The sequence below is a fragment of the Lepidochelys olivacea genome (genome assembly GCF_965140295.1).
Source record: "Lepidochelys olivacea isolate rLepOli2 genome assembly, chromosome: 2".
In the NCBI taxonomy this organism is placed as follows: Eukaryota; Metazoa; Chordata; order Testudines; family Cheloniidae; genus Lepidochelys; species Lepidochelys olivacea.
In genome coordinates, this window is record NC_140412.1 from 158,936,163 (window position 1) to 158,959,512 (window position 23,350).

General features: G+C 43.0%; 1 protein-coding gene across 2 annotated transcripts in view; it reads left to right on the forward strand.

Moving 5' to 3' along the window:
• Positions 1-23,350, forward strand: part of SLC9A3 (solute carrier family 9 member A3) — a gene marked incomplete at its 3' end in the record, with an annotated part of 73,169 nt that overhangs the window by 40,675 nt on the left and 9,144 nt on the right. For both annotated transcript variants that reach the window (XM_084622030.1, XM_084622029.1), the window contains exons 4-11: positions 506-584; positions 2,098-2,275; positions 3,272-3,492; positions 5,843-6,045; positions 6,641-6,730; positions 9,058-9,128; positions 15,723-15,852; positions 19,395-19,510. In XM_084622030.1, coding sequence (XP_084478156.1) covers positions 506-584; positions 2,098-2,275; positions 3,272-3,492; positions 5,843-6,045; positions 6,641-6,730; positions 9,058-9,128; positions 15,723-15,852; positions 19,395-19,510 — 1,088 coding nt within the window. The remainder of the gene's footprint in view (positions 1-505; positions 585-2,097; positions 2,276-3,271; positions 3,493-5,842; positions 6,046-6,640; positions 6,731-9,057; positions 9,129-15,722; positions 15,853-19,394; positions 19,511-23,350) is intronic.

Here is a 23,350-nt window from a genome sequence, read left to right on the forward strand (position 1 = left end):
AACCAAATTATTTTGCTTTTAATTTCTTGGTGCTTTATTTTGCCTATCCACTCCCTTTTGGATGCACAAAATCTAAAATATATATTTTTTAACCCACAAATCACCCTCTGTGCTAAAATGATAATTATAATCCATTAAACTGCAGAATTTATCATGATTCTCACTTTTCTTCATCTTTCTTTACTGTCCACGCCTTCTTTAAAAAAAACTTCCATCAAGCACTTAGCTGCTACAGTGATAGGCTCTATGGAAGACCCTTGGACACACAGGCAGACAAAACAGCCAGTTCTTTGGATAGATATATTCTACAGATTTCATTTTTATCATATTTTGGCCTCATGTTATTTGATTATGTATTCTCCAAACAGTTTTCCGCTTCAAAATAAATGGATTTTTTTTTACCTCAGTCTAACAAAATTTCAGGATTTCCCAGACCCATGCATGTGATGATTTGAATTTGCTTGATTCAGGAACAAATGCTAAGAGAAGCTACTTTTCTTTCTAGGTGCTGTATAATGTGTTTGACTCTTTCGTTGCAATGGGAGCTGATAACGTGACTGGGGTGGACTGCGTAAAAGGCATTGGTGCGTAGAATTTAATTATATGTTAATCGTTGATAAGTCTGCAGGACTGTAATAATAAATCATTGTAACCCTGTCAGCTTATGGCCTTTTGTAGCAGTGTGGGATTGACCACAGCAGCACCTCCTGCTGGCCATTCTGGAATTAGCTCAAGTCCTTCCATAGGGCGCCCTCCTCCGGTGGTGTCTCCCCTGCTTTCGGAGGAACCAGCAGTCTATAGTCCAGCCACTCGCCTTGGTGGCCTGCTGCAGTCACCAGTCTAGTCCCTTGCTCCAGAGGCAAACTGCAGTCTGTGTTGGCCACTTCCCTCAGGGCAAGTGAGAGCAGCCCTAGCACCTTATCTGCCCTTCCTCCAGGGCCTCAGTCTGGCAGCAGTCAGCCAGCCAGAAGCTCCTTCTGGTCATGGTCATGGTCATGGTCATGGTCATGGTCATGGTCATGGTCATGGTGCTCCTAGGCAGCCAGTCCTTCTCCCTAGGAGGCCAGGGAGAGACTCCCTCTGCTTTGTTGAGCAGCCCTTTATATATGGCCCCTGCTGGCCCTGATTGGCCACTGCAACAAGTCACGTCCCAATTGGCTCACTCAGTGAGCCCTCCTCTAATTGGAGGGTTCTGCGCAGGCTCCCTCTGACCTGTTTTAACCCTTCCTCTTCCTGGTGTGGGGCAAGTGCCCCACAACACCTTTACACACCCTTTTCCTTCCATCTCTAACTCTGAGGTTCTGTGGCACACCCCAGAAGAAGAAACCCACAATTGTACCTCCTCAATATTTGAGAACTGTAGCAGAAGAATTTTCCTCCTGAGTAGCAGCTCTGGGTGTTGGGCTTGGCCTCTGAAATCTAAGCAGTAGTTGGGTTAGATGGTTAAGACTACCTGACTTGACAACTATGCATATTTTGTTCATGATTCTGCCCTACCAGCCCTACCCTTTTGGAGCCCTTCCAGCAGAATAGCTCCTTTCCTGTAGTAGGAGGGCTTTTGTAGCCACAGCATGGTAGTGAAAGGGTTATATAGATATATATTCCCCATCTGTTTTAAATAATCAGGATTTGACAATGGTTACCAAGCAATGTTGTCCAAGATGTTGCAGTTCTTTCTCATTCTAAGCATAGGGAAACACTGTATCATTTTATATACCACTCTGTCAATGGTAACCCATGCATATAATTTTGTATGTGGTTTGGGGGAAATTTGTTTTTGTGGCTTAATGGGGAAATTTGTTTGGGGCAAACTCTTGGATTTTGAGCAATCTCACTGTGGTGACCTCTAACAATAAATAACCTTGTGTTTCCCTGAAAATGCTGAGAATTCCACATTCATACAAAGCACTCAAAAGTGATAAATATGTGTTTAGGGTTTTTTTTCAGGTAGCTGAATTATGTCTCAGAATGATGGGGATCTAGCACCATCCCTCTACATCATTAACCAATTGATAGGAAAGCCAGTAATAATTAAGACAGTTAGATGGTATTGATTTTTTTAAAAATCAGTTTAATTTGCATTTGTCCTTGTTTCAGTGTCTTTCTTTGTGGTGAGCCTGGGAGGAACATTTGTTGGCATTGTCTTTGCGTTCTTGCTCTCGCTGGTCACTCGCTTCACCAAGCATGTCCGAATCATTGAACCTGGATTTGTGTTTGTGATCTCATACCTGTCCTACCTCACAGCAGAGATGCTTTCTCTTTCTGCCATCCTTGCGTAAGTCTTTTATTTTATTGTTCTCCCTGGCAGTACTGGAGACGGAGTGTGGTTTTCAAAATCAATGAAATGTTAGACTTAAAGCACAGAGGCAAACTAGAGAATATTACACGTGAAAAAACAAAGACCTGGTCTGAAAATCATGATAATAAGTAAGCAATGGGTTACAGATCTAAAATACAGCCTTGAAAAGGGGTGAGGTTTCCAGGGTCCGGTTTGCAGTGTGAGGGCCCTTATTGTAGAATATACTTATTTGTTGGTCCCATATATGAATGCTAGTGCTTTGATCGTAACTGTTGGTATCGATTCAAATTTTCATTCTGCCACAGAATTTGTGATTAACACAAACATTTTCTAAAGCATGAGTCAAAGGAGAGTGTTGCTCTGACACGCTGTGCTCTCCGCTTACAAATTTTAAACTGCCAAATTTTATATTATTCTTTTAAACTTTCTCCACATGGCCAATTCTCCAGCAATCAGCTAACTAGATGTCAGGACAGGCAGAGTAAATTTGCCTGCCCTGTATTGAATCCCAGCGTGATTTTTGCCCGCTGCTGTACATTGGTTCTGAGCATACCTTCCATCTCAGTTTTGTCTATCCACTTTCAGTTGTTATTAGCCGCTACTGTTTCACAGGCTCTCAACCAGAGCAATACCATAGCCAGTATTTTCAAGATCTGAAAAATCTACTGCAAATGTCAACTTAGGTTTATATCTAATGTAAGCTTTAAAGTATTGACTGTGAAATAGTATGGAAAGTTGAAAGGCAGAAGAAGCTGGAGTTTTTTTATGATCTAATGAAACATTATTTTAGGGGGTGGGTGTTTATGGTATGTTTTCTTCATAGTTCAGACTCTACAGTATTCATTTAGATGCATTTATTTATTTCAAGAATACCAATTGGAAGCTTTTTTTCCCTGTCTGGCAACTGAAGTAGAGAGAGAAATACATTGCAACAAATATTATTATTCAAAGAACTGATGGGCTTCTTTTCAGGATAACTTTCTGTGGTGTCTGCTGTCAAAAATACGTCAAGGCTAATATTTGTGATCAGTCTTCTACCACCGTGAGGTACACCATGAAAATGTTGGCAGGTGGATCTGAAACTATTATATTCATGTTCCTGGGAATTTCAGCTGTAAATCCAGACATCTGGACTTGGAACACAGCTTTTATACTATTGACTTTGGTCTTCATCTCAGTGTACAGAGTCATTGGTAAGAAAAACTGTCATTCAGTTTTTGTAGTGTTGATGCAAAACATATTTTCATGCTATATGGGATCATGGCATTTAGAGGCTTGTGTTTTTTGATATGCACCCATAGTTCTCAGTAATCTCAGTTGAAGTTATTACTACCAATAGTGGGTAGGAGAATAGATTCTTTAGTAAGCTTCATCACTTGCTGAAATCATAGACAGTTTTAATAAGATGTTTCAGGTAGCGCACCTGAGTTGCCCAAGGATTAATTTCCTGACTTTGGTGGCACTGGCAAATCTCTGGATCAAACGGACCTCATGCTACAACTTCTACCTAAACAAAAGACTTGCACTTTTTGTCAACCATCTCTTTACTCCTCCCTCTTCCCTTAGCTCTTTTAATTCTATAATTAAGAGATTATATTAAGCTAATTTTATGTTTGGCTTCAAGCTTGAGACATGGTGATGTAAGGCCCTAAACAATCATAGCTCATATTCACTGGTATATGGTGCAAGAGATTTCCAATGGCTGGTGAGAAACAAAGAATGAGAGCCGGTGCTACTGCACCCATTTGGTGTACTGCAAAGGAACAGGGATTAGCTGTTGTTTTATTGGCACGACATAAAGGGTTCACTTTCAAATACATCAAATTCCAAATGATGAATAAGAATTTGCTAGGGTGTAGCTTATGTTCAAGTCTGTACTATTTAATCATTGTGTTATTAAGTGGCAAAAAAAGACAGCCATGTAATATGATAAAGTACTCCTTGAGCAGAATGTACACACGCACATTCACATACACTGACACCCAGGAAAGCATTAAACAAAACTTGGCTCGTGAAGGTTCAAATACCTCCAGTTCAAAGAAAATACAAATAAAACCCTATAACTAGATGGTTGCTCTTGCCTTTTTGGTTGGAGCCTCCTGGCACATGAGTGGAGGGTCTAACCCTTTGTCCTTCCAGATAGCATTTCTGCATAGCAAACTGATATAGTCTAATCAACCACCGGGGTTGTGTGCTGCTTCAATAAACTGTTGCATCCTTGACTGTTAGCGTTTTTGATATAATCCTGGGTAACTAATGGTGTTGCTGTATTGCTGGAATATACACAGGGGCTCTCAGTAAGAGTCATCATCAGTAACCAAAATAAAATTTAAAAATATCAACAATGACAATAAGTGTCAGTGAAGTAATTAAACTAAATGGTTGATTAAAAACACTGGAGATATGGTGATGTCAGGCATTACATAATTACAGCTCATGTTCTTCTGGAGGAACCACAGTGGTGACCTGAATTTCTTTAGAAAGATCCCTCCCTCCAGCAGGCGTGGGTCACAATCTGCACTCCTGAGCACAGGGACTACTCCTGGTGAGAAGTGCACAGAAGGGGAGGGATGCCTTCCTCTGCTGCCCTACCACAGAGGGGAGCACACAGTGGGTGCACCCCTGTATGGGATGATGAAGCAGTTACTTCCTCTGCACAGCTGGAAGCTCCATGAGGCATTGTACCTTCTTGAGCTTCAAGACCCCACCAGGCTCTTGCAGAGGGATACACCTCTGCAAGGACACTAATGTAGTGCGTTGGTGTAATGCCACAGTTTAGACCCCAAGACACAATGGTATGCAATCAAAAAATCTGCAGTATGACATGTTAATGGTATCACATTGCCTCCCAAAATCAACCCCGTTATAGCATCACTGTCTTCTTGAAAATAACAGGGTAAAATGTTATAAATCATTTCTTACTGCACTGCAGATTCTCCTCTACTCGTCTTCCTCTGTTAAATTTCAAGTACCGCCACCCAGGAAGCCAGCCTGATGATATAATAGTGCATTGTGTTGCCATCAAGGGATGTGAAATGGGGTCCTTATGGACTATGGCAGTGGAGAGCTTAAGAGATATAGGGTGAAATCGTGGCCTCACTGAAGTCACTGGGAGTTTCACTGGTCATGGGGGGTGGGTGGGAGGATCCCAGAGCTCAGGCTCCAGCCAGAGCCCTGAAGTCTACCCAGCAATGAAACAGCCCCGCAGCCCCAGCCCTGTGAGCCCAAGTCAGCTGCGGTTTTTCTTTGCTGTGTAGACATTCCCAGTGGGGCCAGAATTTTGCCCAGTGTTCCCAAACTGCAGGAATATCACTCCTGAATTAACCCTTCTGGCCAACGCTCAGAGCAGGGATGCTGATTGCTGGAGAGTGCTGCATCCTTTTCCTTTGGTTGGAAGTGAGGGGGATGGTCACAAGGATGCAGGACCTTAGAACCTACTGAAAGGAAGAGAGTAATAAATGTAACAGAGAGTTTGTTTTTAAAGGAAGATGGTTAATCTATTTCTGTTACACTTCAGTGAGCCTGTGACTTTTGTTTTTATAGGTGTAGTGATACAGACATGGGTTCTAAACCACTACAGAGTGGTCCAGCTGGAAATAATAGACCAAGTCGTAATGTCGTATGGTGGACTACGGGGAGCTGTTGCTTTTGCTCTAGTCGCACTTCTGAATGAGAATAAAGTGAAGGAAAAAAACCTATTTGTCAGCACAACTATCATTGTTGTGTTCTTTACCGTTATATTCCAGGTAATTCAATTACTTGATTCTGCTTCTTAAAAAGAGGAGGAGGAGGTCCAAAAGGTATGGACGTGCCCCTCCATTTAAAGCAGTTCTCAGCTGCAGGTGAGGTACTGTTTCAGTGAGCCAAAAACATAATTGGCTCTGTAATTTTAGTAGCAAAGATCCCATTTTATGTTTTCACGTGGCCCCACAGGGGACAAAACACAATTTGCTGTGTGCTAAAAACTGTTCAGCCTTAACAACTGCAGTGTATTAATAGAGCTCAGGTGACTATTTGAACGAGTACCCGCTGAATACCCAAGGGAAGCCGCCTTTTTACTGGGAGTTCCAAATAGTAAACTGCTTTACCATACGCACATATGCATGTTTTTAAAAGGCATAAAAAATAAATGGAAAAAACATAATTCTCCATGAAATCACAATTTCTGACGAAATAAATCAACATTTGCTTACGTGGAACTAAGCTGACTGACACCGGCTAAGGATCTGGCTCAGATAGATTATAATGTTCTTAACGTGTCAGAATTTCAGAACAGATTGAGAGTAGATTTATATTCTCGTAAGATGATTTTGAAATTTTTATTAATGTCTTGTTATCTAGGGTTTGACAATCAAGCCTTTGGTACAGTGGCTAAAAGTGAAGAGAAGTGAGCAACGAGAGCCCAAACTGAATGAGAAACTCCATGGCAGAGTAAGATTGTAACAGCAATATTATGGGGGTTTGTGATTGCAGTAGAGATGGTCAAAAACCAGGAAAGAAAAAACGATTTTCCCTTTTGACAAAAACTAATTTCAAGATCAAAATAATTGCTACCAGCTCTATAATTAACTGGCTTGCCCAGTTGTTTTCTGGTCACTCTTTGCATTGCTTGGGGGGATGCCCAACAGGCCAAGTTTTTACTTCCTAAACCCTCAGGGGATGGGAGACAACTTGCTCAGCCTTGTGAGGCAATGGTGCCCATGATCCTTCATCTGGAAAAATTAGTGGTTGGAACATAGGGGCTTGACTTTGAGCAGGTCGATTGAAGCATATGAAAATAAGTTTACTGTAGGACAAAACTTAAACTCTAAATATTGGTTTATCTGTGTACGGGACAATTACCGGGTAGGCAATTATGAGAACATATAACTTGCATGTTACATAAACAGTAGTGTATAGTCTAGTGTAAGTGCTAATTTACAAATTAGCACAGACCGATTTCTAATCAAGACTGAATGCTGTTCACACCCCATATGTCTTGCACCTTTGCAGTCCTAGAATTTGAAGGACTCTTCATCTTCAGATCTCTTGAAATTCACCTTTAGGAGAAGGTCCTAATACACTTTTTATATAACTTCTTCCTGTACTGAATATTTTCATAGCGTTCAAGACCAGAAGGGACCATTAGATCATCTAGTCTGACCTCCTGTATATCACAGGCCATACATTTCACCCAGTTACCCCGGTATTGAACCCAATAATGTCGTCTGCATCATTCTGATAGTTTTAAAACTAGAAGTTACCTAGTGTGAATTAGTAAGTTATACTATGGATAAGTTATACATGAGGGAAAGGCAACCAATTAAGCATGTTAACAGTTCAACTCATGAACTCAGTACTTACCTGTGTCTGAAAATTTAGTGAAAACAAGAACTCCTGATGTGGCCTTAAGTTTTTCCATTAGACAGAGTGCCAAGTCTGACAGGTGTGTCCCATCTACCTCTTCCTCTTTGGAAACCTTAGTCTGGTCCTGTGAATACTACTGTGGCCCCCTGCTGGATCCTTAAGTTTCAGTGGACTCCAGTTCTAATGCTACTGAATACATCTGATCTTGAGCACACTTTTGCTTGTCAGCTGAGATGGTGTTTGTCTTCAAGAGAGATGAGAGGAAAGCTTACAAAATACTCATAACAAAGGCAAAGAAGGAAAAGAACACAAAACACCCAGAAGTAGCCTATATATTTTGTTCTTTCCAAGTTTTCCGCCACATAAAATAATACCTTCCAGGTGTGTATCTGTGAAGTACCTTTGGTGTGTGAGTAACAAGTTGAGGGCTATGTTATGGCATTAGCCATAGCCCTTCTTTAGATGCAGTGCAATGCTGCACTACTACAATGTGAGTTCCAGGAGGGATTGTGTCTCAGGGAAGCACAATACCTCCAGGAGCACCTAAGAAGGGCACTCAATACACCACCCCTCAAGATAGCATAGTATACATTCCCAACCAGTGGTAATGACGTACCTGACTTATCATATCTTATTCTGTACATCCCTAACTCTCTGCTATATATATCTGGTGAGGTGATATTGAGCTTCATGCATATATTATATTCAGCAGTAATGCTCATCAAGTGCACCAGTCATGGTGTGCACTAATCTAAACCTATCGTGCTGTAGATCTCCAAGAAATCAGTCAGATGTTCAGAGTAAAGATTGAGAAGGCATAGAAACAAAAAGTCAAATTCTGCTCTCAATTACACTGATGTAAATATGAGTCAGAGTAATTCCGCAGAGTGGAGTTATGCCAGTGTAAATAAGGAACAACTGAGGACAAAGATTTGCCCAAGATGTTGAGTGTTTTACAATGAGAATAAAAGAGAGTTGGTACTCACACTACACTGAGGGAAATATTCATTCTCAAAGAGTATGGCAAGGAGCTAGAAGCAACAAGAAAGAAACCTTCAGCTGATTTAGAAGAGGCACATGTCGTGCACTTCTGACAGCAAAAAGGAAGGAGATGCAAAAGTGGGATTAGGATGAAGGAGCAATAAAAGTGAGAGTTAACAAAATAGGATCTGATTCTCCTCTTACTTAGATTCGGGTAAATCAGGAGTAATCAGTGAATAGCACTATTGTAGAACTGGATCTGTAGGAAATTGAGATGCTAATCTCAGCACACTCATGTAAACAGGAAGTAATTCTACTCTATTCATAACATTGTTCTGGATAGACAGCAAATCTGACCCATATGAATTAAGCTATTTTATAGCAATGCCCTTAACTTCCACACCATATTAATTTTATGTTCCTTTTCATAGGCTTTTGATCATATTCTTTCTGCTGTTGAAGACATATCTGGACAAATAGGACATAATTATCTGCGAGACAAGTAAGTGGTGTTAGCTTCCCTTATTTTACTGACCTGGGATAGTTAAGGAAATGGGAATGTATTAACATAGTGATAGCTTTGCTTACATCTGTCTGATGAGCGAAATGGGTATTTAGGGAATAACTGAATGGAGACAGCTTGGGTAACACTGGTACTCTCCGCCCCTCCCCCCCCCACTTCCCACTCCCTGAATTTCTGGAGTTAATCACATTAGCTAAAAACCACATTGTTGCAAAAATGTGCATTATCTGTGCAGTCAGTAACCATTTAGATTATTCAACAGGAAGATTTTTTAAAATTCTAATATACTTCTCAACATTGATCCAGTTTGTTTACATTTTTGCATTCCATTCATCTTGGAAAATGAAACAACACTAGCTATTTTCATTGATTTCATCACTGTGAGAAAGACTCTAAGGGCAATTCACAGATTAAACAACATTGCCCTCCTCTGCTTCAATAATCATTTCCTGGAGAACCAATGTTGTCTATTTTGGATAGGAAATCCCTTTTGTAAACGATGACTTTTAAGTTTTTAGGCTATCCAAGTGAAAGGTCTGGGATGTTACCACCATCTTTTCAGTTTATAACAGTAACTGGTTGATAATCCCCAGTGGATTTTGGGGACTGTCCATCTCCCACCAATGGAACCTTTTCAGTGTCACAACTAAGGCCCTGGATTAGGCCTTTGCAAATGTCATCATCCATATCTAGGGATCTATGCCTGTGTAGAATTACTTGAGAGATGGCCATTTGCACAGGATTTGAACTGAACACACAATTTTAGCCCTGCTGATACCAACTTTAGGAACCATTTTTGTGTGTGTGGGAGAGGATGTTAATCTGTTCCAAGTTGAAACACACAAATGTTACCTCCTTGTTGTTGCCTTGGACAACAGGTTCTTCAGCTTTCGAATATTTTCACAATTTCATTTCAATTATATATAATGGATTATAATGAAGATGCTCTGCAACCATGGTGATGGGCAGACTTTGAGAACTAGAACAGGGAAGGAAAATAAAAGGAAAGACTATTATAACCTGGAAATGTAGTTTCTTAGCCCTGGTCTACACTAGGACTTTAGGTCGAATTTAGCAGCGTTAAATCGATGTAAACCTGCACCGGTCCACACAATGAAGCCCTTTATTTCGACTTAAAGGGCTCTTAAAATCGATTTCCTTACTCCACCCCTGACAAGTGGATTAGCGCTTAAATCGACGTTGCCGGCTCGAATTTGGGGTACTGTGGACACAATTCGATGGTATTGGCCTCCGGGAGCTATCCCAGAGTGCTCCATTATGACCGCTCTGGACAGCACTCTCAACTCAGATGCACTGGCCAGGTAGACAGGAAAAGAACCGCGAACTTTTGAATCTCATTTCCTGTTTGGCCAGCGTGGCAAGCTGCAGGTGACCATGCAGAGCTCATCAGCACAGGTGACCATGATGGAGTCCCAGAATCGCAAAAGAGCTCCAGCATGGACCGAACGGGAGGTACGGGATCTGATCGCTGTTTGGGGAGAGGAATCCGTGCTATCAGAACTCCGTTCCAGTTTTCGAAATGCCAAAACCTTTGTCAAAATCTCCCAGGGCATGAAGGACAGAGGCCATAACAGGGACCCGAAGCAGTGCCGCGTGAAACTGAAGGAGCTGAGGCAAGCCTATCAGAAAACCAGAGAGGCGAACAGCCGCTCTGGGTCAGAGCCCCAAACATGCCGCTTCTATGATGAGCTGCATGCCATTTTAGGGGGTTCAGCCACCACTACCCCAGCCGTGTTGTTTGACTTCTTCAATGGAGATGGAGGCAATACGGAAGCAGGTTTTGGGGATGAAGAAGATGAGGAGGAGGAGGAGGTTGTAGATAGCTCACAGCAAGCAAGCGGAGAAACCGGTTTTCCAGACAGCCAGGAACTGTTTCTCACCCTAGACCTGGAGCCAGTACCTCCCGAACCCACCCAAGGCTGCCTCCTGGACCCAGCAGGTGGAGAAGGGACCTCTGGTGAGTGTACCTTTTAAAATACTATACATGGTTTAAAAGCAAACATGTGAAAGGATTACTTTGCCCTGGCATTTGCGGTTCTCCTAGATGTAGTCCTAAAGCCTTTGCAAAAGGTTTCTGGGGAGGGCAGCCTTATTGCGTCCTTCATGGTAGGACACTTTACCACTCCAGGCCAGTAACACGTACTCGGAAATCATTGTACAACAAAGCATTGCAGTGTATGTTTGCTGGCATTCAAACAACATCCGTTCTTTATCTCTCTGTGTTATCCTCAGGAGAGTGAGATATAATTCATGGTCACCTGGTTGAAATAGAGTGCTTTTCTTCAGGGGACACTCAGAGGAGCCCATTCCTGCTGGGCTGTTTGCCTGTGGCTAAACAGAAATGTTCCCCGCTGTTAGCCACAGGGAGGGGGGAAGGTTGAAGGGGTAGTCACGCGGTGGGAGGAGGCAAAATGCGACCTTGTAACGAAAGCACATGTGCTATGTATGTAATGTTAACAGCAAGGTTTACCCTGAAAGAGTGTAGCCACTGTTTTATAAAATGTGTCTTTTTAAATACCGCTGTCCCTTTTTTTTTCTCCACCAGCTGAATGTGTTTCAATGATCACAGGATCTTCTCCTTCCCAGAGGCTAGTGAAGCTTAGAAAGAAAAAAAAATGCACTCGCGATGAAATGTTCTCCGAGCTCATGCTGTCCTCCCACACTGACAGAGCACAGATGAATGCGTGGAGGCAAATAATGTCAGAGTGCAGGAAAGCACAAAATGACCGGGAGGAGAGGTGGCGGGCTGAAGAGAGTAAGTGGCGGGCTGAAGAGAGTAAGTGGCGGGCTGAAGACAGGGCTGAAGCTCAAATGTGGCGGCAGCGTGATGAGAGGAGACAGGATTCAATGCTGAGGCTGCTGCAGGACCAAACCAGTATGCTCCAGTGTATGGTTGAGCTGCAGCAAAGGCAGCTGGAGCACAGACTGCCACTGCAGCCCCTCTGTAACCAACCGCCCTCCTCCCCAAGTTCCATAGCCTCCACACCCAGACGCCCAAGAACGCGGTGGGGGGGCCTCCGGCCAACCAGCAACTCCACCACAGAGGATTGCCCCAAAAAAAGAAGGCTGTCATTCAATAAATTTTAAAGTTGTAAACTTTTAAAGTGCTGTGCTTAAAGTGCTGTGTGGCATTTTCCTTCCCTCCTCCACCACCCCTCCTGGGCTACCTTGGTAGTCATCCCCCTATTTGTGTGATGAATGAATAAAGAATGCATGAATGTGAAGCAACAATGACTTTATTGCCTCTGCAAGCGGTGATTGAAGGGAGGAGGGGCGGGTGGTTAGTTTACAGGGAAGTAGAGTGAACCAAGGGGCGGGGGGTTTCATCAAGGAGAAACAAACAGAACTTTCACACCGTAGCCTGGCCAGTCATGAAATTGGTTTTCAAAGCTTCTCTGATGCGTACCGCACCCTCCTGTGCTCTTCTAACCGCCCTGGTGTCTGGCTGCGCATAACCAGCAGCCAGGCGATTTGCCTCAACCTCCCACCCCGCCATAAACGTCTCCCCCTTACTCTCACAGATATTGTGGAGCACACAGCAAGCAGTAATAACAGTGGGAATATTGGTTTCGCTGAGGTCTAAGCGAGTCAGTAAACTGCGCCAGCGCGCTTTTAAACGTCCAAATGCACATTCTACCACCATTCTGCACTTGCTCAGCCTGTAGTTGAACAGCTCCTGACTACTGTCCAGGCTGCCTGTGTACAGCTTCATGAGCCATGGCATTAAGGGGTAGGCTGGGTCCCCAAGGATACATATAGGCATTTCAACATCCCCAACAGTTATTTTCTGGTCTGGGAATAAAGTCCCTTCCTGCAGCTTTTGAAACAGACCAGAGTTCCTGAAGATGCGAGCGTCATGTACCTTTCCCGGCCATCCCACGTTGATGTTGGTGAAACGTCCCTTGTGATCCACCAGAGCTTGCAGCACTATCGAAAAGTACCCCTTGCGGTTTATGTACTCGCCGGCTTGGTGCTCCGGTGCCAAGATAGGGATATGGGTTCCGTCTATAGCCCCACCACAGTTAGGGAATCCCATTGCAGCAAAGCCATCCACTATGACCTGCACATTTCCCAGGGTCACTACCCTTGATATCAGCAGATCTTTGATTGCGTGGGCTACATGCATCACAGCAGCCCCCACAGTAGATTTGCCCACTCCAAATTGATTCCCAACTGACCGGTAGCTGTCTGGCGTTGCAAGCTTCCACAGGGCTATCGCCACTCGCTTCTCAACTGTGAGGGCTGCTCTCATCTTGGTATTCATGCGCCTCAGGGCAGGGGAAAGCAAGTCACAAAGTTCCATGAAAGTGCCCTTACGCATGCGAAAGTTTCGCAGCCACTGGGAATCGTCCCAGACCTGCAACACTATGCGGTCCCACCAGTCTGTGCTTGTTTCCCGAGCCCAGAATCGGCGTTCCACAGCATGAACCTGCCCCATTAGCACCATGATGCATGCATTGGCAGGGCCCATGCTTTCAGAGAAATCTGTGTCCATGTCCTGATCACTCACGTGACCGCGCTGACGTCGCCTCCTCGCCCGGTATCGCTTTGCCAGGTTCTGGTGCTGCATATACTGCTGGATAATGCGTGTGGTGTTTAATGTACTCCTAATTGCCAAAGTGAGCTGAGCCGCCTCCATGCTTGCCTTGGTATGGTGTCCGCACAGAAAAAAGGCGCGGAACGATTGTCTGCCGTTGCTCTGACGGAGGGAGGGGCGACTGACGACACGGCTTACAGGGTTGGCTTCAGGGAGCTAAAATCAACAAAGGGGGTGTCTTTACATCAAGGAGTATTTCAGGCAGGACTTCACGGAGGGTTCCAATAAGAAATGGTGCACCTAAGTTATCGTTCTTATTGGAACAAGAAGGTTAGCCTGGCCTCTGATTGATACATGGCTAGATTTACCTCGCTGCACCTTCTCTGTGAGTGACTGCAGTGTGACCTAGAAGAATGAGTCCCCTAGACAGGGGAGGGGGGGAAGCAAATGAGTACAAAACAAATCTGGTCTATTTCTTGTTTTGACCCACTCCATCTATCTTTTACATCTTTGGCTGGCAGCAGACGGTGCAGAAGGACTGCATGCCATCCACATCTCATGGCTGCTCGGCAGAAGATGGTACAATGTTTTAGCCCCATCAGGCATTGGGATCTCAACCCAGAATTCCAATGGGCAGCGGAGACTGCGGGAACTGTGGGATAGCTACCCACAGTGCAATGCTCCGGAAGTCGACTCTAGCCTCGGTACTGTGGAAGCACTCCGCCGAGTTAATGCACTTAATGCACTTAGAGCATTTTCTGTGGGGACACACACACTCGAATATATAAAACCGATTTCTAAAAAACCGACTTCTATAAATTCGACCTTATTCCGTAGTGTAGACATACCCTTATAGTGCTACTTGAGGATGGAAAATCCTTTCAGCCATGGCCTTAAAGCAAACTCTCTCTTTCCCCTCTGTTCAGTTTAGCACTGCTGCAGTAGGACTGAAATAGAGAGCATGGAGAGACCAGAAGTTTGAGCAGAGCATTGTCCAAACCAGCTTTGAGGGAATCTGGAAACTCGGGAATCTGTACAAATGTCATGTGTTAGGGTTTGTTCCATCATAATAGATTACATTTGTACACCTAAGATAATATTTAACGCTCCTTAACATAGCAGAGTAAAGAGAGATTTCTGTTTGTTCATACAATGACGTTTTTAGGAGGGGTCTCATATAGAGAATACCCATTTTCCCTTGGGTAACAAGGAATCCTGTCCTGGGTTTGGGTATTGGGAATGAATTTCTGACGATGAGAAAATAAGAGAACATTTCCTCAGACATGGCGTGTTGGCTGTGATGGTGATGAAGTTGAAGCTTTCTAAAGTTGCAGGCCAGACAGAACCTGACCACTTTGATTAGGAGGGGGGGGTCTCCCTGAAAAAGGAGGAAAGGCCCGACCTAACCTAGATACTTGGCTAACTGTTAGCTTTGGTGACCAAGATCTCCTGAATAAGTGCAATCTCAAAGTTACTGAGAACAGGCACCACCTCAATATCTGAGAATAATTCACCGGGGGGCATGCAGTGTCTTCTCAGTGGGGCCAACCTACAAGACATTGGGTAAAAAATCACCCATTACTGAAGATAAACTCTTTTACGTAGAAAGAAAGAGATTTTTAACTTTTACTGTGAGGTTTCCTAAAGGCTCTTAAAGATACAATCGAAGAGTCATAAGTAGAAAATTAAAATGGCATTATTCCCTGATGCATGGCATATCCTATTTATTTGGAAACTAGAACCATTTTGTATATTCTAATCACAAACCTCTTACTGCAGTAGCTGTGCCTGGTAGTTGCAACTCTCAAAAGTTTGTTGTGAATTGTGTAACTCCATATAAGGCTTTTCCAAATGTGCTTTAAATAAAGCAACAAAACATATTTCCCTGTGTTTATTATCCGATAAGGTGTATAACAATGCTTAACTCAAAGGAACAGCTGTTCAAGCAAAACTAAAAATGCTAATTATCATTTAAATTGATTGCTGCCGTTAAAAATGTTTGTTTAAATCACTAGGTGGTCCAATTTTGATCGGAAAATCCTCAGTAAAGTACTGATGAGAAGGTCTGCTCAAAAATCAAGAGACCAGATTCTTAATATTTTCCATGAGCTCAACCTGAAGGATGCTATTAGCTATGTGGCTGAGGTACTTTTAAACATCTTATCTTACACACTGTAACATCATATTTCTTTGTTTTAAATATTGCAGCATTTCTCAACTTCCATGTATTAGGAGCGCTGAATCAAAAGCAAATCTACTTTTATGGTGAAATGGTATTTGAAGTGCATTGTGTCCCATTCTTACCTATTTATGTGATTGTGGTTCGTTGTATTACCTCTAAATTCCTCAGTGCCACTGGGTCCTGTATATGTCAAAGTTCTCTTCTGGTAGGTGTCATTTAGGAGTTTGGCTTCTGCCTCGGCATGCGTTGCGTAGTACCATGGTTTCATGGGAATTATGCAAGTGAGCATGTGCTAGTCAGCATGTGTAAAGGTGGCAGAATCTGGCTCCCTGTGAATAATTAAACAAGCTGTGGCTGAAGCAATAGTGTGCTTTCCAATGATGACTTGTTCAGAAATTAGCATTAGAGTAAGCAGTGCAGATGGCAGCTGCAGACTGAGAGCATCTGGGGGCTAGCCTCAAGGTGGAGCTTATTTTTGTAGCCAAATGAACTACAAGGTTGAAAAAGAGCTGGTTTTTTGTTTGGTTGGTTGGTTGGTTTTTTGGTTCATTAGCTTTCCAAAAAACTAACACCAAAACACAAAACGTTTTTGCTCCACCAGCAAATTCAGTGTTACTCGTGGGCAAAATCCAAAATCTTTTGGAATGGTTCCCAAGCTTTTTCATTTTGTGAGCCATGTCACAAGACAACAGTCCTTTTTTTTGGACCAGCTCTTCCTGCTCTACTATGTATTTGTTGGTTCTCTAATTGTTTAATTCTGCGGAACACCAGGAAGGAATCCAGACACCACAGTCTGAGAACAGCTGGCCTCTCAAATTCCTACCAATCTCTGGATACCAGCAGGCCAGAAAATCTCCTTGTTGTTCTCCCCAGCCTACCCCGTTAGTCTCGATATTGAGCAAGAAGGCTTTGTTGATCCGCACTCCTATGGCACATAGGCAGTCTTCAACTAATAGCTAGAACCTCATCTAGACTAAGAGCTTAGGTCAAAGTGTCTTGTTCTAGTTATCACACACAGAAAGGTTTCAGAATAGCAGCCGTGTTAGTCTGTATCCGCAAAAAGAAAAGGAGGACTTGTGGCACCTTAGAGACTAAAAAATGTATTTGAGCATAAGCTTTCATGAGCTACAGCTCTCTTCATCGGATGCATTCAGTGGAAAATACAGTGGGGAGATTTATAAACACAGAGAACATGAAACAATGGGTGTTACCATACACACTGTAACGAGAGTGATCAGGTGGGAGTGGGGGGGGACCTTTTGTAGAGATAATCAAGGTGGGCCATTTCCAGCAGTTGACAAGAATGTTTGAAGAACAGCGCGGCAGGGGGTGGGGGGGAGGAATAAACATGGGGAAATAGTTTTACTTTGTGTAATGACCCATCCACTCCCAGTCTTTATTCAAGCCTAAGTTAATTGTATCCAGTTTGCAAATTAATTCCAATTCTTGTCAACTGCTGGAAATGGCCCACCTTGATTATCACTAGAAAAAGGTTCCCCCCGCCCCGCTTTCCTGCTGGTAATAGCTCACCTTACCTCATCACTCATGTTACAGTGTGTATGGTAACACCCATTGTTTCGTGTTCTCTGTGTATATAAATCTCCCCACTGTATTTTCCACTGAATGCATCCGATGAAGTGAGCTGTAGCTCACGAAAGCTTGTGCTCAAATATATTTGTTAGTCTCTAAGGTGCCACAAGTCCTCCTTTTCTTTTTACACACAGAAAGGCCTCCAGAAGTATAACTGCAGATGAATATCCACAAAAGGACATTTCTGCCTGTGACCAGAAATATCTGTAGCCTCATTTCATGCATTTAAGTGTCATGGGTATCATTTAAAAAACATTTCATGCTTCAATCAGTAATAGTTCTAGCAGTAATATAATTATGAACCTCATAGTCAGGTACCTTAAATATCTGATTTCCTTTTCACTGTAATATTTATGTAGGTGTTTCTATTTTCAGATGTCACAGTGATTTTTCTAATGCCATGGAACGGTTCCAAATTGCTTAGAACACAGATTACTATAAATTATGCATAGGTGATTGTACAGCACGGAACATAGGTTTTCTTCACCGTTGTCACAGGTCTCCTGAGTGTCCTTTCCAGCCTCAGTAACTGACCGCAGCCACTCCAGGTCTTCTTAACCACCACTGTGCTCTATTATATATTACATTTACAATCAATAGCCAGCTTCCCCACTTGCTTTCTGGGGAAAGGTACACTAGTAGTTTGAACAGCACCCAGTCCTGCCTAGTTGTTCCTTCCTTCAGGCACCCTACTCTCTCCAAGGCTTCCCTCCTGTCTGCCTAACTGCTGGGAATACTTCCACCCTATTAGCCTCTCAGCTGTATTGCCACTCAGTTAATTGGCCTCCTCTGCCAACTGCTTGTTTTTCAATCAGAGCTCAATTAATATAAACTGGCAGGGAGATGAGTGACAGGGTGTTAAGTGAGCTTCTGGCTCAGCACGCCGTGTTACAACCGTGTTTAAGCTTTCTTGATTCCTTTTCTGTGCATGGACATGTAAAATGGTCATGATAGAGCTATAGCTGACAAAATCACAATACATTAGCTTTGATCTTAAGAATAATGTACTTCTGTCAGTGGGAGAACTATTTTTCCACAGGTGTTCTGTTCACCGCTCATTGAAACATAGAATCAAGTCCAAGATCTCTGTGCTGCAATTTAAAGCCATATGTGGGATTGCCCCTCACTACCAGAGAAATTTTTCTCCTTCTGGGAGCATGACTTCACTCACTAGCTACAGTCCACCAGAACAATGAAAATGTCAAGTAGCAGGGGACACTGGCGAACACGGGAGACCAAAGTTTCACAGGAATTCACTTTTGTATCACCATGCAAAAGTGAAAGCAAAGCTTTTCAATTTAGCTTTAGTTCCTCGTGCATGCATACATTTAATGACTAATCAAACATTTGGCTAGAAAGAATTACTGCTGTCATATCTTGGAAGGTGTTCAGCTAGCACAGATATGGGTGCCAATATAAGAACCTAAATAGGTAGATGTTTGCAGGTGACTGACAAGGTGTTAGATGAAAAATGTTGTCCATTCTTGAAAGTAACCCTTTATATAGTGGAAAGAGGAATTCAAACTTTTTGTGACTCTCACTGAGGGCTTTTAGAGGTGCAGGGTACAATTTGCAGAAGATAAGGAGAAAGTGTATAACGTCCCTTTAAGTCTTCAAATTAGGGCCGTTAAGTGTGATTTAAGTGGAGTGGCTTTGGGCTGGCCCTCTGTACAAGGTTGACTTTTGCCCCAGGGAAATAAACCACGTGAAAAAAAAGAGACCTTATTTCTGTTACAAAAGAACCAGGAGAAAGTTGTATTTATGTGCCATTTGCCTACAGAAGCTTCAAAAATGATGCCATCTTTTTTTATGTTATGCAGTTTAGTCCTGGGTATAGCTGTGTTAACATCATATACCCTTTGACTGAAAGCCCTACCATTAAGCTGTCATGCACCTTATTTGTTTCTGTGAACAGGGAGAGCGTAGAGGTTCCCTGGCTTTTATTCGTTCTTCAAGTACTGACAACATGGTCAACGTGGACTTCAGCACTCCTCGACCAAGTACTGTAGAAAACTCTGTCTCCTGTTTACTGTAAGTAACTTTTTTTAGGGACTATTTTTGTTTAATTTTTGAGTTATATATGATTAAATACAAAAATTGGTGTTTACCCCAGTACAAAATGAGTGTCACATACTCCCCTGCTGACTTGGTTGCTTTCTCTTCTGATACTGATAACAGAGTGATTTTCAACAGTGACGGGTACGCTACACTGTTCTTTCTGTGCAAGCCCATTTTATTCTTTAGGTAAAAAGCATTACAGAGGAAACATATTAAAAACAAATAAAGAACCTACACGCATGCTAATAAGGGTTCACCCCGGCCCTAACATGGACTCTGGCAGGAGCAGTCCTTCAAACCCCCACCCAAGGGGATTCCTTGTGGTTACAACTCACCACAGCTTCAGCTCAGAACAGGCCCCCAGTCTTATGGGGCTGCAGTAGGCCTACTTCTTCCAACTCCTTCCCAAAAGGCTAGGGCTCTCCATGGACCAGGGGTTCTGTCCATTTGCTGGATCAGGAAGAAGGCCCTGAGCCAGTTTACAACCAGGCTATTTATCCAAAAATCCTTTCTTTGTCTTTCTTGGTTAGGGTGACCAGACAGCAACTGTGAAAAATCAGGACAGCAGGTGGGGGGTAATAGGCACCTATATAAGACAAAGCCCCAAATATCAGGACAGTCCCTATAAAATCAGGACATCTGGTCACTCTCTTCTTGGTTCATGAAGAATCCAGTTTGAACTAGTATATACACCTCTCTCCACGGAGTGGCTTCAATGGCTGATAACAAAGGAAGTATATTAGCATCCTCCTCACAGGTGCCAACTTTCTAAAGTGCCGGGGGGTGCTTGACCCCCAGCTCTGCCCCAAGGCCCCACCCCCACCTTGTCACTTCCCACCACCGTTCCACCCTAACCCCGCCTCTTCCCACCCAGTTCTGCTCCCTCCCCCAAGCATGCTGCATCCTTACTCCTCCCTCTTCCCCGCAGCGCCTCCTGCCTTCCGCGAAACAGCTGATCGCAGTGGGCAGGAGATGTGGGGAGGGGGGAACGCACTGATCTGCGGGGCCCACCAGCGGGTAGGAGGCGCTAGGAGCGTGGGGAGAGCTGATAGGGGAGCTGCCGGTGGGTGCTCACCATTTTTTCTCTGGAGCTAACCATGGAGCACCCATAGAGTCGATGCCTATATTCCTCCTCCTACTGGAGATTACATATATAGTCATTTTTTCACCTTTGCGGAAATCAGAAGCAGCTAAATGATTTTACACAAACCTTCCAAACTAAAATCTCCTTTGGTCAGAGACCGAGCATGAAAATTTTATCCCTATGGGTGAATTTTTCAGAAAGTTCCAGTGTGTAAGAACAGGGGATTATCATTCATACAGTTTTGTATCCCTCCCTGTAGCCAGAGCCTTGTGTGTTACGTGATACCAGAGCCACAGAATCCACCCTTTACCATAGAATTGTTGTTCAGAATTCATTTTTTAAATGTTGTAAACTTTCTTTCTTTTTCTTTTTTTTTGTAAATTATGAGACATATTTCCTGGTATGCTTCAGCAGTTTGTGTCACTTCCATTATGTAAAGCAGCTGTAAACTGGGTACAACCTGCCAGTTAAACCAGATTTATGGCTGCTTTGAATTGCAGAGTGGTGAATTAGTTGCAATGTATCGATAAAGCTGGCCCTATACTTTTAGCAGCCGGCTATTGGTGAAACTAAGGCTTTGTCTACACTAGTACTTTTTGTCGGCAAAACTTTTGTCAGTCAGGTGTGTGAAAAAAACATAAGTGTCACCAACAAAAGCGCCAGTGTGGACAGCACTATTCCCGCAGAAACATGCTGCTTATAGTGCTGGTTGAAAAAAGGTACGCCCATTTGCTGAAAAATGTTAGTGGAAGAAAGTATGGGGGAGGGGGAGGATTCTTTTTAAACGAGAAAGTGGTATTTTCCCTAAAATTTAAAAACAGACATTTTTGCAAAATTTCATAATTGTTGAAAATTTTCATTTTGGGGAAAAAATGATGAAAATGAAGTTTCCACACAAAAAATCACAGATATTGAAATCCCATGTTTCAATTCAAAACTTTCATTGAAAAAATGCAAATTGTCTCTAGCTATTAATGTGCTTATCCCTTAATACCAAACTGCTTCCCATACCTTGGGCCAGATGCTTCCACAGTTACTCGCACTGAACAGTGTCACAGTTTCAGAGTTTAACTGCACCTTTGACACACACGCACCATGCTCTTATTCGAAGGCTCCCACATAAGGTTTCAGGCTCCCAGCCATCATATCTCAAGGGTGGAGCTCTGCATCTCTCTCACTCCAGAGGAGGGGTTTAGGTTCATGGTCCTCTGCACTGCAGTGTGATTTCCCCAGCAGGTCTGACTGGGGTCCAGCACCTGTTGTTAACCTTTCTCCAGGGGCTACAACACAGTGACCAACTAGCCTTCATAAAACAAAATACATTTATTGTTAGGGTAAAGGCATTACAGGGAAAACATAAAAACAATAAACATTCCTATATGCATGCTAACACCTTACCAGAGGTCACCCATCAGTCTTATGGGCCCCAGTAAGCCAAAGCCCTAGTAAGCCAAGGGTTGCTCTGCCCCACCCCTCCCTTGGACAGATGATAGTGTCCGTTTGCTGAATGAAAATAAGGCTCTGTGTTAGTTCAAATTCAGCCTTTTTATATCCAAAGCCCTTTCTTTGTTTGGGTCTCTGGGAAACCTAGTTTGAACCAGTATATGCAAACACCTCAGAGGACGGTGTACGGTGTTTCTCTGGAGTTGTTTACAATCCCCAGGGTGATCACCCCATTGTGTTTTTTAGTTCCTGGAGGAGCTGTGCTAACTCTCCCCCATGGAGCAGAACACAATCAGATGTAAATATTTAATAGATTTAATACATTGGTCCCCAAAGATGCTGCAAAATCTGTCACAAGTAGGACCTTACTTCTTGAGTAGACCCACTGATTTCAGTGGATCTACTCGAGGAGTACTGGGGCTGAATAAGGATGGTAGAACTTGGCCTCTTCTGTCCCCTCAGCTGCTGCCGAAACCTCCAGCTTCTCCTCTGATAGCTTCTGCCCTGCAGTTATGCATTGTCAATACAAACATCTGTGGCATATGAAAAACATAGGGGCAGAGTAAAAAAAAGAAAAAGCATGCAATACTAACATAAACAACACAGAAGAGACTATACCAATTGTATTATCATTTGCATATTTAATTCAACAAAAATCTCCTTGTTTGAATATTCCTGCAGTTGACACCAAATTTCCCATCTGGTACACAGGCATGCCACAAAAACTATAGAGATATGCAGGACAATATTGGTCCAACTTTCTGCAGCGTACATGGGTCTTGCCTACAGTATTCACTACTGGGCAAATTCAAGAGGTTTAGTCTCAAGTCACCTTTTCACCCTTTAGGAAAGAAAAATTCACACATTTGTGAGAAACAAATGGCACATAACATTTATTGGCATAAATTTAACTGTGATGTAAACAGTGGCATCGGCTACTCATGAGATGCAAATTGGTCTGACCACAGATGTAAGCGGTCAAGTACTACTGAATTAGGTATTCCCCGGGTATAGAAAACGAGTGTGACTAATAGCATAAGGATGGATGACCTAGCTCAGCGGTTCCCAAAGTTCTTTCTGCCAAGGATCTCTTTGGCACCTGACTAAATGTCCCAGACCCCTTTCATTATTTATACATAAGTTTCATGTCATTATTACTCTATTAGTTCGGTTCGTTTTGGCACCTCCAAAAATACACACACAAAGTTTAGTTCACTGGTCTCAGTTATTTCAGGGGCTCAGTTCTCAGCTTCGCCATAGAGTCCTGAAACCCTATACACGTACCT